Raw genomic sequence first — 21,631 nt, 5'->3', positions numbered from 1 at the left:
AAAGAAAATTATTGAGTAATTTTTGCCGTCAGCAGTCAGAAAATCACGAACATGGTAACGTTCAAACCTAGTGCCATCCATGGCGTATGTCTATAAATAGAACAGAAGCAGAGGGCAGTCATTGGATAACAGATCTCCATGGCTACCAACCAACCAATCAGGTGTTAGTTATACTACTCTGTAATTTCTTAGAATGAACGTTTACACACACGAAGCTAACGATGATGTATGTGTTTTGCATACAGTACGTAGTTTTAGTTTTTATTATTAGTGTAAGTATTTTACTGATTTCATGAAGAATAGAATGATTCCTTCTCATTACTTTGAATGCAAAATGGCTTGAAGATTCTTCCGCAAAAAGAAGAGAAAAAAAAAATTCCTTAGAAGATGATATCTATTTACTAACGCGGTTGACATACCTTCAAAAGAAAAATTCAGCTCTTTAATCTCTGGAAAAATGTTAATCTATCCCGGCGACTAACAACAACAAAATTTTTGTTTTGTTTTTATCTTCCAAGTAGTACGTACGTAGTCCAGTGCACAGCTGTCGTCTGATCACTACTCATATGATTAATTTTGTATATAAAAGTATGTGTATATAACTGTTAACTTTGTATATAAGTGTGTATATAACTGTATGTAGTATTTGTATACGATGTAAATATGTATAGCCTAGTATTTATGCATTATATTATTAAAGTGTTTGAATGATGCTAAAGTATTTCAATATCCGAGGAAACAGTAGTAAATTTCCCCACAACGAGTTGGGTACATATGTATATGGTGACTTAAATTATAAAAGCCTTTTATGTATAAGCTAGCTTTTGTAACAAATATCTTACGAAAAATTACTTATGTGAAGATGGTTTTAGTAGTACAAATGATAGTTATTGTATCGTTAAAAATATCAAAAGTGAACGAAGTCGCAAAGTCGATTCTATGTCATGTTTTCCTAAACGCGTGACTTAACCTGTTAAGCGTCACCCACGTAATAATACGTTTACCGCGATCTACTCGGTAGCGCCTTCAACGGGATATTACGTTCAAAACTTTGACTGTGCTTGTCAAGCCGTCAGCCCCGTAATAATACGTTTACTCGTATAGAAAGTGTAGGAACATCATTTGGTAACCAACTCTCAGCACACGGGAACTTATTCCAGCCTGGCAACTCTTTCCTGGTGGTCGCTTATGCTAAAAACTGCCTGTCCCTGTTGGTTTTCTTTCAATACGCTTCGGGCGTTATCGAGACAAATTGGATTTCGCGTCTTTCACAATGAATGTCCCAAAGAGGAGGCGTATTCTTCAGGTGAGATCATTCAAATACTAGATGAGGAGTCTGATATTGATAACCTATTTGATGATGAGAGCTCTAGTTCTGAATCCTCCAGTGATGATACAAACTTTTCTTCCAATAGCGGGGAGTGAAGATGAATTGTCTTTGCCGAGTGACTGGACTCCGAGAGAGAGAAGAGAGAGAGAGAGAGAGAGAGAGAGAGAGAGAATTTCCTACACTTAATTACAGTAAGAATAATAAACATAAAAATCAATATTAACTTTGAAAAACTATCATCAGTGCTATGATCGCTGATTACAAAAAAAAGAAAAAGCGTGGACGGTACGTTAGCAGCGAGCTCATCCGGGGAGGACGCTTAACAGGTTAAAGGAGAACGTTATTTTGGTTGTTTATCACTGGCACAAACCCATAACAATGCAGTGTATGTATGATAATTCTAAACTATTATTCACTACCAAAATAACAATGATATTTTGTATTGAAAATTAATGTTACGTATATTCCAAACATTATTTACTACTAGCATGAATAGTACTATAAAAATTTCGAAAGATAATCTTGCTGTGAACGCTACCATAATTTGATTTTCATATACGTACGTACATTTTGTCAGCTGGCTGGCCTCGCATAGATAAAATTGATTTCACTGATATGGAATTACTCCACGAATAGCCTTTTTATTATGAAGATATACGATAATATATAAGGTAAAAAATGCTTTTAGTATTTCGTTTACGCTTCGTCGCCAATAACAAACAGCAATACTTAAGATAATCTATGACAAATAGCGTTTGTATGACTTCATTGTTCAGAGAAGTTATATACAAATACTGCCAAAATAATAATGAAGTTCGAATTAATTTTAGCCTTAATGTTATTACTACGTAATTACACTACCACTACTATTAAAATTTCTAAAAGTTTATCAAAACAAAAATGTCGCTTTGAACGCAACCGTATACATAAACCATTTTCGTACTTAAAGGTATATGCTACACTTTTGTGGCTGGCCACTTCCGACGATAAGTTGAGTGCAATGATGTGGAATTATTCTTCGAATAGGCTATTTATTATGAAGATATGACTATAATATATATGGTAAGAATGGTTTTATTACCTTTATTGTCAATTAATATCATAATGTGAATGTTTGTGTACGTTGGTGGTTATCGCACTGCAACTACGCTTAGCCTACCAATGAACGTCGTACATAAACCTTGAATAGGCTATTTATTTCGAAGATAGGACAATAATATATTAGGTGAGAATGGTTTTATTACCCTTTATTGTCAGTTAATATCATTATATGAGTCTTTAAATGAATGTTGGTAGTTATCGGACCACGGCCGAGGGTTAGCCTACCGAAAAAACATCGCATACGCAACACAACAAACCCGTGATGCAGCGATTCATACCAGTGATGTAACATGAGAAACGGTCCAAGAAAAAACCCGTGATTAACTGGATCCGTGAATACTGATCCGTGAATAAGCGATGCCCCACTGTATACTTTATACACTAAACTTTCCATAAATCGGAATGGTATAAACAAAATGAGAAGGCATTCAAAACAATCATCCTTCTCAATAAGCACATGGAATGCTATAGTCTAGGCTAGGGTGTGCCTGTTTCCCGACCACTTTCCTTCTGGCCACCATGATTGAATAAAATCTCATAGAAGCAAATTCGCCAGCTTCAGTTTATACAATTTCTTATGCACAAGGGAACGCATTCAACACAGAGCCTCATTTATTCATTTATAACCTGTCTTTAAAGATAAGTGTGATAAATTATTACTTTTTTTTTCACCATTTTACTTTCGACAATTTCATGATGGCCATTTGAAAGCGCTTTTATTTTCACCAATTTTTATCATTTATTCATTAAACCCTATCAATATCACTTCTCCTTTTTTCGGCCCTTTGGGCTATGGTTCACCGACTTATACTGTGAGAACTACTCAGCTATATCCTTTTGGGAGGCTTTTCTCTATAAAGACTCCTATAGTATAACAAAATTTTCTCTCCAATAGATATTTGCATGTGAATTTTCATTAAATATTTGCTGCCAATTTTAAATTATTAGTACTTAAATACATTGTCAAGTACTTTGACTTGAATCTCAGGCAAATCTTCAGTATTTGTACTTGTCCATAAGTACCGTCTCATGTACTTGGACCCATACCTGGTATATGGTAATTATTAATAAACATCAGCTAATTCTGGATGTTAAATGCATATTGACTTATGATAATTCAGTACAAAAATAAATTGAATAAAACTAACGAGTCAGACAAGTACTGTAACGGTAACAACTCCCAAAGATTCGGTCTGTTGTCAGCAAACTTGAACAGTGTTGGCTGTTGATGGCTACGCATAACTAAAACTCGGAAGAGGAGGGGATAATAAAGCAGCATATTTGAGTTTTAAAGGGTTTCCGGTATACACTTGGATTATGTGACCTTTGAAGGTACAATTTTGAAGCTAATTTCAAGGGGGTCACATTATGCAAGATACAAAATTAGCAAATATAATATTCACATATACTACTAAGTATCATATTATAAATTACAATAATGATAATTATGCACCTATTCCATGGATCTTTCAAGAACTTATGCTGTATTTCACTGTATCCACTAATAGTGTACATATTCTCATATTACATATTGTATTACAAAATACAATTGATTTGGTTTGGAAACCAGCTGAGACAGATTACAAAGTAAATTTATTTTGTTGTATTAAACTCAATTTAGAGCAAATGTTCTTACTTTTAGTTAGTGTAAATGAACTCTACAAACTAGTCTTAATTGTATGGGACAAGGTTCTTTTAGGTTACATGAAGTGTTTTTAAAATATGACTTAAATACATCTCGCTGTGAGCTAAATGATTTTTTTTTGTTAATAGATGGCACTGGGTCATGTTTTTTGTGTAAAAAAAAAATCAGCAGATTCAGTTCACTTGTTCACTTGATTTCATAACACCATGTGAGAATTTGCTCATCCTAATTGCTGTAGTTAGTTGTTTTGTTTACAGTATCAAAAGTATCACTAGTGATTCACTTGAATAACCCCCAGATTTTACCATTATTAGGTTACAAATGTTTTGTTTAGTGTCGACACTTCAAGGGTTAGCCTATCATTAAAAATCTCACAACATTTTAAGGTTGTCACAGAATGCTTCTTACATTATTATTTTCAATAATCTCAAGGTGGTTCTTACAGTTTTCCTCACCAAATGAGCATGGGAACAACGCCTATTAGCATAACTGACAGAACCACTTTCTTTTAAAAAATCATATGATTCCTTGGGTCCATTTCCAGACTTTTGGTCGAGCTCAAATGCAACATTCACTAAATATTTTCTGTTGAAATCTGATTATTTCGAATTCTAATACGATCGAGGGCTAGGTCTCTACTGTATATTTCCTTAGCATTCTTTTCTCCATGGCAAATAAGGGTAGTAATAATGTAAAAAATATATCAGTCCTATTCTACTCAAAATCATTTTTAACGTAACTATGGTAATTGTTTGCTACCTATGATGACTAAAATGCAAGGAAAACAGCTGTTGTCATCTGATTCGGTTTTTCATGGCAAATACCAACTACAGGCAATATCCTGTTATCGGCGGCCTCGGGTTATCAGCGATCCAGTTTTACGGCATATTTCTAGCGACAACAACTGAATTTTAGGTGGTTATATGTCAATCCTCAGTTATTGGCAGCACCAAGGCTCAATTATCAGCACCAATAACCAAGGACTGGCGCTATTATTGCAGATTTTCGGTTATTGTCACGCCGTCAGGAACATAAAACGTGCCCATAACCGAGGACTGCCTTACTTTTATATTTCTCTTTTACTTTTTTAACTTAATTAAGGAGAAGAAGTTAGTCTAATTTGATCTTGCTTGTCTTTCTTACTGCCTGATATTAATTGCCACCCTAAAGCAAAACTGAAATATTGCGAGGCAAAGTACCTTAACTTCAAGCACTACCAGTATATACCATATAAAATACGCAATTCCATTAACTATTTCTTATGCTGGTTCACACTCGGGCCTCCTCCCACTGGTGCAGGAAATTCAGCTATCATAATAGAAGTTAGGTTCATTTAAAATATATGAGCTATCATAATAGAAGTACGTAAGGTTCATTTAAAAAATATGCATCATTATATGTAAATTGTATAAGTGACATTTTACAAGATACAGAAAAACATCACCTGGTTCTAGGCAGCCTGCAGGTAATGATTTTTCCCTTGTATTTGTTAAATTAAGCAGGAACCTCATCCACTTAAAATCTTGGCTAATAAATACTGGACCAATAGGTTTGGATAATCAAGAAATTTACACGGCTGGGAATGCAGAAGCCTGAAATTAAAGATTAAATACTACTATTAATATATTTTATGAAATTAATATTACAAAATAGGTTATACAAAATATCTTAAATATATAAAGGTAAAACCTATAAATGCAGTAAACTCTTGCAATAACAGTTATAAATGTAAATTAGTATTTACAGCTTTACAACAAAATTGCCAATTCTTAAAGTAATTTTTCTTTTTCCTGACAACACTGAAGGTCTTTTACACAGGATTTAGCTTGCTGATGTGAGCTGGAATGGCCATTAACTTTCAGACATGGTCATGGGCCGTAAATGTAAAGACAGCTGAAGTGGGCCGTAAATATCAAGACCTTCTGGTTTGTATGTTAGAAATAATCAAAGTACTAAAAAAATTTGCTATTTGTTCCTATCTTCATACCAACCTTCACTTGTTTTTCTTTTTTAACTGGTTGGTTCTATCCACCTGGGAACACCTTCCTGATCTGGAAGAGTTAAGGAAGGAATCCTCCACTTCTAGCTTCTTGGACATATGGGATGTTACAACTGCTGGACTTCTGCACCATTACTTGAGAGAGAGAGAGAGAGAGAGAGAGAGAGATGAGAGAGAGAGAGAGAGAGAGAGAGAGAGAGAGAGAGAGAGCACCCGTGTGTCAGACATTCAAACATGCTAAAATGACCAGCGGATTTGTTTTACCGTCTGTCTCTCCTTATACATATACATACATACATACATATCATACCATACATACATACTACATACATACATACATACATAAAATACATATATATATATATATATAATATATATATAGTATATATATACATTATATATATATATATATATATACTATATATATATAGATAGATATATATATATATATATATAATATATATATATTTTATAATATATGAGACCTTACCTTACCTTACCTTACAGACCTTACAGTTCGTTCGGGTTGCCCCAGTCCCTCAGTGTGAGGTGCCTCTAATGTCTACCAGAGAGTTGCTAGTACATCTTCCGGTATATTTTGCATCTTCTTCCAATCTTGGATGGTCTGGGATGCAGTTTAGATATTTGTCGAGATTATTCTTAAAACACATCTACGCTCACTCCTGATATATTCCTCAGATGAGCTGGCAACGCATTGAATAGACGCTGCATTATCGATGCTGTGCGTAGTGGATTAATGTCCTGTGTGCTTTTCTTTATTTTTCCTGGTATATGTTTTGGGCACTATTAATCTACCTCTGCTTGCTCTTTCTGATATTTTTAGTTCCATGATATTTTCTGTTATTCCTTCTATCTGTTTCCATGCCTGAATTATCATGTAGCGTTCCCTTCTCCTTTTATACTATATAATTAAGGATTGTAGTCTTTCCCAGTAGTCAAGGTCCTTAACTTCTTCTATTCTAGCTGTAAAGGACCTTTGTACACTCTCTATTTGTGCAATATCCTTTTGATAGTGTGGGTACCACCATATCATATTGCAATATTCAAGTGGACTACGAACATATGTTTTATAAAGCATAATCATGTGTTCAGCTTTTCTTGTTTTGAAATGCCGTAACAACATTCCCATTTTTGCTTTACATTTTGCCAACAGAATTGCTATTTGATCATTGCATAACATGTTCCTATTCATCATCACACCAAGGTCTTTAACTGCTTCCTTATTTGTGATTGTCTCATTATTAGGTCCCCTATATGCATATAGCTTTCCTTCTCTGTCTCCATAATTTATTGATTCAAATTTATCAGAGTTAAATACCATCCTATTTACCTCTGCCCAATCATGTATTTTGTTAAGGTCTCTTTGTAGAGCGTTCCTATCTTCATCACAAGTAATTTCTCTACTTATTCTTGTGTCATCAGCGAAACTACTCACTACCGAATCCTTAACATTACTGTCTATGTCTTCAATCATAATAACAAACAATATTGCAGCTAGCACCGTACCTTGTGGCACACCGGATATTACCTTGGTTTCATCCGATTTCTCATCGTTTGCAATAACTATCTGTTTTCTGTTGTGTAAAAATTCTTTTAACCGATCTTCCTACTTTATCTACGATATTGTGTTTTCTAATTTTCTTTGCTAATATATTATGGTCTACTTTGTCAAAAGCTTTTGCAAAGTCTAGATAAACCACATCTGTTTCATTTCCGCTTTTCATATTTTTGAATATGTTCTCCACGGTGGACTAAAACGTTGGTTTTGTGTACTTTTTCCGGGTACGAAACCGTGTTGTCCCTATATTAAACAAATTATTTTTTATTAAATGTTTCATAATATTTTTCTTCATTACCCTTTCATACACTTTCATAATATGTGATGTTAGACTCACAGGCCTATAATTACTTGCCTCTAGTCTTGATCCACTTTTGAAAGTAGGGGTGATATATGCTAATTTGTGCTCATCATAAATCTTGCCTGTATCTACACTTTGTCTTAATAATATTGAAAGTGGCTTTGCGATAGAATGAACTACTTTCTTTAACAAAATAGCAGGGGACTCCATCCGGCCCTGCAGCAGCTCCATTTTTAATTTCATTAATTGCCTGCACAATATCAGCTTCATTAATTTCTATGTCAGCTAAATATTCACTATTTTCTTCCCTTACTTCTATATCATTATCTTCATTATCTATTCTAGGGTGAATTCTCTCTTATATCGTTCTGGCCAGTATGTTGCAAATTTCCTTTTTTTTTCATTCGTTATCTCCCTTCAATTCTCAGAGGGCCTATTTCTATTCTTCTTTTATTCATCTTCTTCGCATATGAGTATAATAGTTGGGGTTTTGCTTGATATTTAATATGGGTTTTTTTCTTCCAAGTCCCGTTTTTTCATTTTCTTTTGATTGTATAATCTTTTGTTCTGCATTTTCTATCTTACTTTTTAGTTCTATAACTTTCCATGCATTTTTTTCTTTGCAAGACCTTTTTTCCACTTTCTGATTTTCTGGAACAAGATCCTTCTGTCTCTTGGTATGCTGAATGAATGATTTACTTTTCTTCTTCGGTATATATTTTTCCACTATTTTCTCCAATATTTTATATAATATCTCCGTATTTACCCTTATGTCATCACTTACGAAAATGTTATCCCAATCTTTGTTTAATTCTTCATTAATTTCTGACCATTATATTTTTACTGTAGAAGTTGTATTTTCCATATCCTTCCCACTTTTTCATTTCTTGCTTATCTCTATTTTTCACTTGCTTTGGAATGAACTGTTAATTCTATGACATTATGGTCTGAAATACTCGCATTATAACTATTATTTCTTTAACATAATTCATCTCGTTCACAAATACTAGGTCTAAAGTATTTTCCTTTTTCTTTCTTGTTGGCAGGTGATTTATTTGTTGAAGTTGTATTCTAGTAGCATATCTAATAGCTTTTCAAATTGCCTCTTATCTTCTGCACTACTATTACTCTCTTTTTTATATGTATAAGTACAACCACAATCTCCTATTCGTTCTTTCATTCATACCGAAAGGAAAGTTGAAGTCACCAGATAGGAGAATAGTCCAGTCCTTGTGATTTTCTACATATATCATCCAATTTTTCAATTATTAAGTCAAACTCTTTAGTATTAGGAGGTCTATATATTACTATGTTCATCAATTTTTCAGATTCAAATTCTACCGCTATTAGTTCACATTCTGAGTTACTATATTTCTCATATATTTTTCCTTGTTTTTTGTCTTTCCCATATATTGCGGTTCCCCCTTGATTCCTATTTTTTCTATCTGATCTATAAGTTTGGAACCCTTTTATTTGATCATCATTCCCAGTCTCTTGGGAATACCAGGTTTCACTTATATTCATTATATCTATTTTCTGTTTTCATTTGGGTTAGTTCTTCTAAGTACTCTATTTTTCTTTTTGAGTTACTCGTAACTAAACCCTGCGCATTCATCACTATGATGGTTTGCGTGTTTTCTCCTTCATTTAATAATGGTAGTAATAAGGATTTTCCCATGTCTCTTTCCTGTTCTGGTATGTTGTTCTTTTTTTTCATTTCCAGAAATTCTGACATTAAAAAATCCAACTTTTCCATAATATTTGATCTTCCTTCATCATAATTATTCATTTTGTGTCTGAATCTGCAATTTTCTCCGTTTCTGCAATATCCTCTTGCATAATAAATACAGTTATTATCTCTTGAGTAGAATTTCGGAGCTGATGCTTTGAAATTTTTTGCTGACACCTCTGCATATCTCATTGGTGGTTTGCTTTTCTCTTTACCTGATATTCTTGATTTCTCTCTTTATTTGTTTCTTTCTTATTTTGGATTTTATTACTTGGTTGGTTATTTATTTGATTATGATTCATGGCTACAGGGTGCATATATTTGCATTTTTTGTCGAACTTACATCCTTTTCCTTCTTTAGGTTTTTACATATTTTTGGATGCAGATCTCTGCAATCATCCCCATATCCATCTAAGTATGCACATTTACCATATATTTCATAGTTTGACATATCTTAGGATGTTTGTAGTAACATCTTTCTCCAAATCTGCAATTCCCTCTTTTCAAAAGGTTGCAGATTTTGTCTTTCTTGTCTATTTTTTCCTCTTTCCCGTCATTGTGTAGATCTGGGTAGAGCCTCTTCGGGATTTGCTTTTCTGTTGTCATATCGTAATTTATTTCTTCGTAGTATGCTGCTTTATTGCCTCATATGTAGTATCAATGAGTATCTCTGCATCATACTTTTATCTTGTTCTTTGTTTTCCTTATTTTTTTTCTGTCATTTCATTTTTGTTTACTTCTCTTCCGTTTTCCTCTTCTTCTTTTTCTTCTTCTTCTTCCTCTTCTTCTTCATCCTCAACTATTTGTACATTCAATCTTGATTTAATAACATTGTCTATCCATGATAGACATGTTGAACAAAAATTCTTGTATCTTTTCTCAAATCTTGTATTACCTCAGCACACTGTGGATGGGTCGGAATGTTGCATGCAGCACATTTTCTGATTAGGTTTTGTGGATTGACTATGCTGTACCAAACCTTACACAGTTTGCATGCTTTTGGCATTCTTTTTCCTAATGCATCAATTAGGATATTCACAAGATTCACCTTATTCATTTCTTTGTCGGAATATGTTGGTTTATGTATATTTTCTTTATGATCTCTTGACCACTTGGATTTTATTGGAACTTCTTCAATTATTTTCAAGATGTTTTCATTAGATTTGTTCCAGTTTGAAGGATTATATCCTTCTAATATATCTATGAATGCTTTTGTATCTTTTTGGGTTAGGACTGTTGCTGATTTCATAGATGAGAAATGCCAGTTCCCTTCCTGCTACCTCATCGTATTGCGAATCTGCTAAACACGCCAAATTACGCCACCTCCTTCCCGCAGTTGGAACTTACTGCCATCTTGTTCTGATTTATAGTATTACACTGATAAACTAACTTAGAAGACGCTTTATCCTACTATTTTCACACTAATCTTATCACCGATAGTTCACGAACACTTCTAGATATTTCTCAAATTCTAGTCGTATGTTAAACTTGTGATATCTGTTGATTAATCTGACTTCACGCGGGTACGTCTCACCAAGCAAGATGGCTACTACGAGAGAGAGAGAGAGAGAGAGAGAGAGAGAGAGAGAGAGAGAGAGAGAGAGAACCCATGTGTCAGACATTCAAACTTGCTAAAATGACCAGCGGATTTGCTTTACTGTCTGTCTCTCCCTCTTTATATATATATATATATATATATATATATATATATTATAGATATATATATATATATATATATATTAGAGAGAGAGAGAGAGAGAGAGAGAGAGAGAGAGAGAGGCGGTGGGGGGGTGGCGGGGTGGGGGGGGGGGGGGGGGGGGGGGGGGGGGGGGGGGGGGGGGGGGGGGGGGGGGGGGGGGGGGGGAGCAGCATGCAGCCAAACAATCTTCACAAGATGGAGGACAGGATGCCCTTCTCATGTAGTCATCCACAAACTCATCTGTCCAACAAATACCAGCTCACTACCTGTCTCTCTGTCATAACAGATACAGGTAAAAGAGTGAAGTGAGAAGCCAGTCACTTTCTATCCAAGATGAAAGAAAGGACTCTCATCATATAGTCACCCTACAAACTCATCTGTCCAGCACATGCTGGCTCGCTACCTCTCTGTCTTAACAGAGACAGGTAAAAGAGAAAGGGAGGAGAACAGTCACTTTGCACAATATAAAGGACAGAATGCCCTCGTCAAGTAGTCAACCATAAACTCATCTGTCCAGCAAGTGCCAACTCACTACATGTCACTGTCTTGACCTTTAAAAGCCAGGCTTAAAAATAAAATGCAGCAACCCAGGTCTGGAAAACTTTCGAGTCAGCCAATTTCAGAGAAAAAAATACAGTTCTGGGCTCAGCCTGTGTCGCTCCGTGAAATAGGTTCCTTTGATACTATTTCTAGGTATAAATATTGCTATTCATACCATAGAAAAAGATCAACGTTAGTGCCAAGGTAAATGGCTTGCTCACCTTTTTAATAACCCTTAAACGCCGACTGGACGTATTTTACGTCGAGATAAATTGTCTGTCGGGTGCCGACTGGACGTATTTTACGTCGACATACAAAAGTTTTTTTTAAAATTCGCGGAAAAATACTTATAGGCCTACCAGCCTAAAACTTTTGAATCACGCGCCTTGGGGGATGCTGGGAGCCGACGGATCAAGGCCTTGTTTTGTTTTGAAGCGTGACCCAGGTGCGCATGCGCGATATCCCTTCTTCTCGCTCCAGCCAGCATCAGTAGCGCACCATCCGAGAGCGATCTTTCGTGAAAAGCGTGTTTTCTGGACTTGTGCGAGACTTTTGAGCATTTGTATTGCTACAAGACATTCCTAGATATGTCTCAACGACGTGTGAACCGTGAAAGGCGCGTTTTACCCGTCGGAAGGGATCGTGTAAGGCGAGTTTTGGACATGGATGCTGGCGAGGGGCCAAGCACCCAGCATGACCCCGCGCCTCAAGGCCGTTCTGTGCGGCCACGTGTGGCTGAAAGTGTTTTCGGGAACACACGTTTGCCTTTTGGTTACCCCTAGAAAGCATGTGGGCGTCCTTAGGGGCATTCGTAGGCATTTGGGAGGCCTCCAACCAAGGGACATAGACGAATATCTTTCGGAGCTTGATCGGGAACATGTCGCAAGTCCTCATTTTGATGGCGGATGGTCATCGAGTGATGAGGATCAGTTCCCGATGAAAGTGAAGGATGAATATTTGCCCCAATGTCCGTTCGAGGCTCACATCCGAAAGTGAGCTCGAATTCAGTGCATACGAGGGGGAATCTGAGGGGGAGGGGAGGGGGAGGGTGGGGATACGGGCTCAAGTTTTATCGCAGAGGACGATACAGAAAGTGAGGGCCTAAGTGAGGGTGATGGGCCAACGGGGGGGGGTAGTTGTGCATCGTGCCCGCACCCGTGCGCGTGCGCGCGCACGGGCACGTAGAAGGTCGGCTCGTCGCGCCAGCCAAGGTGAAGGTCGGTCGTCGGAGAGTGACGAGGGGTGGACGGAGGACCCCACCCCTCCTAACATGCACCCCTTCACGGCAACCCTGGGATGACCGTACCAGTACCCCATGACTGTTTTGGATTCATCCAGCTTTTCCTGACGCGGAATTGCTGGAATACCTGGTACACGAGACGGTGGACTACGCTCGGTACTAACGCCGATATGAGCTGAAGACGACCTGTCGTATTACTGGCGGGGTTTGGGGTTGCAACCTCATTGACATGGCACATTTTTTGGGGCTCCACATTTATTTTGGTTTGACACCTGCTATCGACGTCAGGCAATATTGGAAGAGAAGTATTTTTTATATATGCCGAATGTGCCTGGCGTTATGTCCCGTGATAATTTCCTGGCGATGGACAGGTACTTCAACGCCTTCAACCGAAGGGCCATACCCCGAATAACAGTGATCGCCTCATTTTAGTGCGTACAGTGTTGGATTATATCCGTGAGCGTGTAGTAATCTTCGTGATTCCTGGAAAGAACCTGTCTTTGGATGAGGGGGGATGATGCCTTACAAAGGACGTCTTAGTATAAAAGTGTATAACCCCAAGAAGCCAAAGAATATGGTGTGAAATTCTTTCTCATTACCGAGGCCAACACTGGATACGTTGTTGACTTTTCAGTGTATACCTGGGGTATCTCCACGCTGCGTGACACTGTATTCAACCTTGTGGGACGTTTCGTAACCAGGGATATCACCTGTTTATGGATAATTATTATAACTCGGTATCCCTGGCCCAGGAACTGTATGAAGCAGGTGTTCACGTCAGTGGTACCCTTCGGTTGGTGCCGTAGGGGCCCCGAATGTCCTCAAGAGGTTCGCTAGTCATCCGCAACACCTGGCAAGAGAGAGAGACAGAGTGGCGGCGGAAGGGCGCTGTCTTCGTCATCTGTTTGGAAGGGTGTCCGACTCGTCCCATGATTACGACGAGTCATGAACCCATCCAAGAAGAGATCGTACAGCGGAAGAAGACACGTCGACAGGGCCGAGTTGTGTTTGAGGAGTTTTCGTACCGAGCGGCCTACTGTCATTGGGCACTACAACAGGCACATGGGAGGAGTTGATCTCTTTGATCAGCTCATCCAGTACTATCCTTCGCCAGGAGAACCAGAAGGTGGAGACAGAAGCTCCTCAAATACATCCTTCAGTTGGCCCTCCAAAATGCCTACATACTGTACTGTGGTACCGCGGTGACAATCTTCCGAGGTTGACCCACGCACAGTTCCTAGAGGTAGCCGGGAATGCCCTCATCAACTTCGATCCCGATGAGTGGCCTTCCATAACTGACACCCCCTGCCCCGAGCTGCAGATCTGCCCCTAGAGGAAAGGGCAGATAGGAGGGCCAACTTCGCTCGACCTGCGCCGCCCCTGCTGCCGCCGTCCCTGCTGACGACGCCCTGCTGACGACGCCCCTGCTGACGACGCCCCTGCTGCCGCCACCCCTCTGCCGCCGCCCCTGCTGCCGCCGCCCCTGCGGACGACGCCTGCTGTCCGCCATGCTGACGACCCTGCTGTCGCCGCCTGCGACGACGCCCCTGCTGACGACGCCCCTCTTGCTGCCGCCCCGCCATCACCGCTTCTCGTCGGGTAGTGGACCCTGCGTGTCGGCTGTGCAGCCAGGGGAACACATACTGGAGGCCTTAGAAGGGCGAAGGCAGAAACGGTGCCGGGTGTGCCATATGAATGGCAGAAGGAGAGACACCCGGTTCTTCTGTCGTCTCTGCAAAGTTGCTCTTTGCAGGATAGGGGAGTGTGACCGAAAGTATCACACTAAGGTCATGTATTGGAGCGCGCCCCTTAAACCGACAGCGGAGGGCGCACGGGGCCGCCGGGTCATCAGCAGTAAGGGCGCGCGTCTCCCTCCTCCACCTGTACCTCGTCATGTCGAGTGGAAAAAAATGCAAGACTCTTCAATGGAGGAAAGGGAGAAAAACAAAGAATAGAACGAAGAGTCAGGATTACGAGTGAGATTATGCATTTATTTTATATTAGTTTTATATTTATTACAATTTTTTATATATCTGAATGCGTGCATGATAAAATAATAATAAGACATTTCCATTGTATGCGAAAAGAGAAGTGTCACCTGCATTCCTTATTATTGTTATTGGTACCAGAATCGAAGAATGTAATATAATTTTACGTATAAAAAAAATTATATATATATATATATATATATATATATATATATATATATATATATATATATATATATATATATATTATATATATATATATTTATATATAGATATATATATATATATATATATATATATATATATATATATATATATATATAGATATATATATATATATATAATATATATAATATATATATATATAATATATTATATATATATATATATATATATATATATATATATGATATATAGATATATCTATATATATATATATATATATATATATATATATAATAGATATATATATATATATATATATATATATATATATATATATATATATATATATATATTATAAATTTTTAAATTTTTTTTTTTGGGGGGTAAGCAAATTACTTACAGTCTAGTAATATTCAATCATTTACCTTCACTTTAAAACAAATTGCAAGTCTCTAGAACAATATCTCGATTTATGGTGAATATTTGAAAAAATATTTTTATTCCGTCCGCGCGCCGATTCTCGCGAAAATCTCGGAAACGCGTAGGTCACATTCTCCTAATATTTGTACCTTTTCATATTACGCTTATTTTATATGTTTATATATGGAAATGTGCGCAAAAAACATGCACAATATAAAACAAAAAATATGGAAGGTTTTGTAGCATTATCATTTTTTGAAATATTTGCATATAAAGTACGATAAGTACGAAAAAAAAAAAAAAAAAAAAACTACGATCGGTCAACTTTGACTCAACCGAAAAAGGTCAAAAAAACGCATTTATAACATAAAAATCTTACAGTCTAGAATATTCAATCATTTATCGTTCATTTTAAAACATATTGCAAGTCCTCTAGAACAAGATCTCGATTTCTGGTGAATTTTGAAAAAATATTTTTTTTCCCCTCCGCGCGAAACGATTTTCGGCCGAAATCTCGGACAAACGCGTATGTCACATTCCTCCTAATATTTGAGCCTTTTTCATATTACGTCTTTTTTTTAAAGGTTTATATATGGAAATGTGCGCAACAAAAACATGCACAATATAACAAAAAATATTTGGAACGGTTGTAGCAATTTTATTTATTTTTTTGAAATATTTTGCATATAAAGTACCGATAAGTACGAAAAGAAAAAAACTACGATCGGTCAACTTTGAACTCAACCGAAAAGGTCAATAAACCGCATATAATAGACATAAAACTCTTACAGTCTCAGTAATATTCAATCAGTTTATCTTCATTTTAAAACATATTGCAAGGTCTCTAGAACCAATATCCTCGATTTTCTGGTGGAATTTTTTTGAAAAAAAGTATTTTTTTTCCCCTCCGCGCGACGATTTTTCGGCCGAAAACTTCGGAAACGCGTTAGGTCACCATTCTCCTAATATTTGAGCCTTTTCATATTATCGCTTTTTTTAAAGGTTTATATATGGAAATGTGCGCGCAAAAACATGCAACAATAATAACAAAAGTTATTGGAAGGTTGTAGCATTTATCATTTTCGAAATATTTGCATATAAAGTACGATAAGTACGAAAAAAACTACGATCGGTCAACTTTGACTCAACCGAAAAGGTCAAAAAACGCATTTATAACATAAAAATCTTACAGTCTAGTAATATTCAATCATTTTATTCTTCATTTTAAAACATATTGCAAAGGTCTCTAGAACAATATCTCGATTTCTGGTGAATTTTTGAAAAAAATATTTTTTTTCCCCCTCCGCGCGACGATTTTCGGCCGAAAATCTCGAAACGCGTAGGTCACATTCTCCTAATATTTGAGCCTTTTCATATTACGCTTTTTTTAAAGGTTTATATATGGAAATGTGCGCAAAAACATGCACAATATAACAAAAATTATTGGAAGGTTGTAGCATTTATCATTTTTGAAATATTTGCATATAAAGTACGATAAGTACGAAAAAAACTACGATCGGTCAACTTTGACTCAACCGAAAAGGTCAAAAAACGCATTTATAACATAAAAATCTTACAGTCTAGTAATATTCAATCATTTATCTTCATTTTAAAACATATTGCAAGTCTCTAGAACAATATCTCGATTTATGGTGAATATTTGAAAAAAACAAAAAAATATTTTTTATTCCGTCCGCGCGCCGATTCTCGGCCGAAAATCTCGGAAACGCGTAGGTCACATTCTCCTAATATTTGTGCCTTTTCATATTACGCTTTTTTTATAGTTTTATATATGAAAATGTGCGCAAAAACATGCACAATATAACAAAAATTATTGGAAGGTTGTAGCATTTATCATTTTTGAAATATTTGCATATAAAGTACGATAAGTACGAAAAAAACTACGATCGGTCAACTTTGACTCAACCGAAAAGGTCAAAAAACGCATTTATAACATAAAAATCTTACAGTCTAGTAATATTCAATCATTTATCTTCATTTTAAAACATATTGCAAGTCTCTAGAACAATATCTCGATTTATGGTGAATATTTGAAAAAAAATATTTTTATTCCGTCCGCGCGCCGATTCTCGGCCGAAAATCTCGGAAACGCGTAGGTCACATTCTCCTAATATTTGTGCCTTTTCATATTACGCTTTTTTTATAGTTTTATATATGAAAATGTGCGCAAAAAACATGCACAATATAACAAAAAATATTGGAAGGTTGTAGCATTTATCATTTTTGAAATATTTGCATATAAAGTACGATAAGTACGAAAAAAACTACGATCGGTCAACTTTGACTCAACCGAAAAGGTCAAAAAACGCATTTATAACATAAAAATCTTACAGTCTAGTAATATACAATCATTTATCTTTATTTTAAAACATATTGCAAGTCTCTAGAACAATATCTCGATTTATGGTGAATATTTGAAAAAAATATTTTTATTCCGTCCGCGCGCCTATTCTCGGCCGAAAATCTCAGAAACGCGTAGGTCACATTTTCCTAATATTTGAGCCTTTTCATATTACGCTTTTTTTAAAGTTTTATATATGAAAATGTGCGAAAAACAAAAACATGCACAATATAACAAAAATTATTGGAAGGTTGTAGCATTTCTCATTTTTTTTATATTTGCATATAAAAAAAAACTTTTAACAAAATTCGACATTCGGTCAACTTTAACTCGTTCGAAATGGTAAAAAAAAACTGCATTTGTAAGCTAAAAACTCTTACAGTATCGTAATATTCAATCATTTTCCTTCATTTTGCAAACAAATTGCAAGTCTCTATAACAATATTTCGATTATGGTGAATTTATTAAAAAATTATTTTTTTTACATCCGCGCGCTACGAATTCATGCATCATTTTGTGATAATATTTCTCTGTGTTGCTTTTATTGTTTTACAATATGTTATATCAAAATGATCGCAATTTAGTGCACATTACAACGAAAAAAAAAGCAACTTGTTACCTCTAACCGTTTGGCGCACAGCGCGATTTGAATACAATTATATATGAAAGTTTCGTTTTTGCGCTATCATATATCGCATTATTTATATATGATAATGATAATATTTTTCATTTCTGATGGTTGCATACTAAACTTCAAGCAATGAGAAAAAAAGGAGCCAAAAAATGAACTCTTAATCTTGAAAACTAAGCGCGCTGTGATTTTTTGAAAAAAATATTTTTTCCGCTTACGCGCTCACTCTCAAACCCCTCCGGCATACGGAGTCATTTTTTTATTTGTTTACCGCTCCGGCGTTTAAGGGATAAAAGGTGTCGGTATATATAAAGAGCGAATGAAAACCACTACCAGAGTACCCTGCCATTTAGCTTCTTCCTCCGCCAAAACTCCATCTACAGAGGAGCCGAACTATAGCCCCGCTACCCTCTACTACTACAGTGAGCGCCTCTAACGACATTCCTTTTGATAGCGTCACCGCCATTACACGCGCCTTGTTTTGTGCTGTGTGTTTTTGCGCTGACTTATTGGATTATTCTTCTTTACGATGGATCAAGCTACTGCATCCAAGTTAAGTACTACTGTTATGGTTTTATGATCTCATTATGCAGATCTCACCCATTTTATTGTGTTTAGGAGGAGATTAGGTAGCGTGAGCTTCATGGTTCCCGCGCCGACTTCTCTCTCCCTGACCCCATGGCGGCTCCCGCACTCTTTTGGTCTCCTATACCATCAGAGTTACCTTAGCAGTACTATTTACTATTCCATAACTGTTTTATTGTGTTTTTCATGCAGTCAGCTTGAAATTTATTCAGTCTAGTCTTTCACAGGGTCCCCTACTCCGACGGCATGTTTCGGATTGTAGTCTAGCCTAGTCAGATCCCGATTCGTTAGGAGTCTCTCCCTTGCGTTGGGACCTAGCCCCTTCGTTTTATGTCCTGGCTCCTAGTCTCCTGCCCCCATATTGGTACAACATACAGACTAGCCGCCTAAGGGTTAGGCTAACACACCCGAGTCGTCATACTTGCGATTAACCTACCCCTCCTGGACATCCTTATCTTACGCTGTTATTAGTAATTTCTCCCCCCCTGTTATTCTAGCTTATGTTCATTTATTTTATATTTATATGCATGTTTCTAAGGTTATTTATTGTTGTGTGCTATGTGCGACTTTCATGGCCGGTTGGCCCCTTGTGAACAATTGGCCCCCCCACACCGCGTGCCTGTTCACCCGGCTGGGAAGGTTCCCAGTTGATCACGTACGAGCACCCCGTTGCTGACCTCCTCCTCCCTCCTCCCTCTCCCCCTCCGCACCATGCCCACCCACCACGGTGGAGTGATGACTCGCTCGCTACGCAGCTAGCTATCCGGGTCCGCATGAGAGGAGGAGTTCTCTTGGAGGTAGGTGGTGGTGGATACACTCAGCGCTCAGGCCTGACGTACTCAGTTGCTTTGCTCGGGGCTTGGGGACCCTCCTCCTCCCTTCACCGTACTACGGTGAGCCACCAGGCAAGGGAGGCGGAACCACCTCCCCCCCCGCATTCCCCCCACCACCCTAAGTACTCTCCATCCTCTCCGCTCCAGCAGTTTCAGCTCCGGCCAACACCGGATCTGGCTTGAGAATGTTTTAGTCATAGGCCTCGGCCTTAGGGCATCATCCACCGTACATGTGTACAGTTGGTATGCCATTAAAATATATAGCTTTTACACACAACCTAGCTTGTACATGTCTGGAATGTCACTCTATGGGTTTCTGTTTCACTGTCTCGCTTCCGCTCTTGCAGTGGCTTGCGGCATACTCCGGCCCCACGGCGGAGTTGACCTAGTAATCTCTCCCTCTCTCAAGTAACACGGAGCTATGCATTGCAGGGCAACAGTTACCTTGATATAGTTACAGGGCCATACCGGTATTACTGGTCTGGTTCTCCGGAGCTGTTAACCATGATATATTTTGCATCTGTGACTGCATGCATATGCATTGCATATATATAATATATATATATATATATATATATATATATATTATATATATTAATATGATATATATTCTGTAAAGTGGTGTACATAATAAAAATATGGAATGGTGTAGTCCATTATATCTAAAAGATTACTTGCAGGAATGTGATCAGGACTCGAGACGCTAAGATGACGTATACAATAAGTATGTAGGCTAAGATAACATGCCGTCACCTGTAGTCATTCAATTGTTTATAAACATTAGTCCAAGCCTCCCTGCTTGAGACAACTACCCCGACCTATAATTCAAACGGCCTACGTGATCTGTAGCGTGTCTCATTTTGATTGTGTGTTCGTATGAAACTATGTCATCTGATTGTATGTTCATATGTTCGAACTACTATCTGCTTCCTTCATAACTTGTAACAGAGATGGTAGACAGGCAGAACAGAGTTAGCTATCGTCATTAGAAGACCTGTATCTCTTTACCTAAGCTTTATCATGTAGAGAGAACAGAAGTAGCCATCATCATTGGCAGAAGCGATCAAGCTATCGTTATTAGAAGACTTGTACAATCATATCTGATCTTCAGCATGTAAAACTTCAGAAGAATATATCTATTTTTATACTTCGTGTTTTCTACAAGAACCTCCTCACCATGAGTTTAACACATCATCGTCATAAACAAGAAGATAATCCCGACTTCGTAAGAGATCTACAAACCCCAAGACACTCCATTGAAGATGGAAGTGCAATACCAACCGACTTAGCGTAAGATTATCGCAAGTCTAACATTACCTCATAGGGCGCCTTATTATAAGAGGCACAAGCTCTAATATATATATATATATATATATATATATATATATATATATATATATATATATATATATATATTCCCTGGATGGTAGGCTCCACTCTGGCACCTACTACAAATTAGACTTATCAGCATTGAAGCTTCGATA

General features: G+C 37.2%; 1 protein-coding gene across 3 annotated transcripts in view; it reads right to left on the bottom strand.

Annotated features, from left to right (window-relative positions):
- Positions 1 to 21,631, bottom strand: part of LOC135208427 (uncharacterized) — a 119,330-nt gene that overhangs the window by 75,550 nt on the left and 22,149 nt on the right. For all 3 annotated transcript variants that reach the window (XM_064240581.1, XM_064240582.1, XM_064240583.1), the window contains exon 2: positions 5,521 to 5,668. In XM_064240581.1, the coding sequence (XP_064096651.1) occupies positions 5,521 to 5,587 (67 nt within the window). In that variant the 5' untranslated portion in view covers positions 5,588 to 5,668. The remainder of the gene's footprint in view (positions 1 to 5,520; positions 5,669 to 21,631) is intronic.

Source organism: Macrobrachium nipponense, chromosome 35 (genome assembly GCF_015104395.2).
Source record: "Macrobrachium nipponense isolate FS-2020 chromosome 35, ASM1510439v2, whole genome shotgun sequence".
NCBI lineage: Eukaryota > Metazoa > Arthropoda > Malacostraca > Decapoda > Palaemonidae > Macrobrachium > Macrobrachium nipponense.
This window is presented reverse-complemented; position numbering and strand designations above follow the sequence as displayed.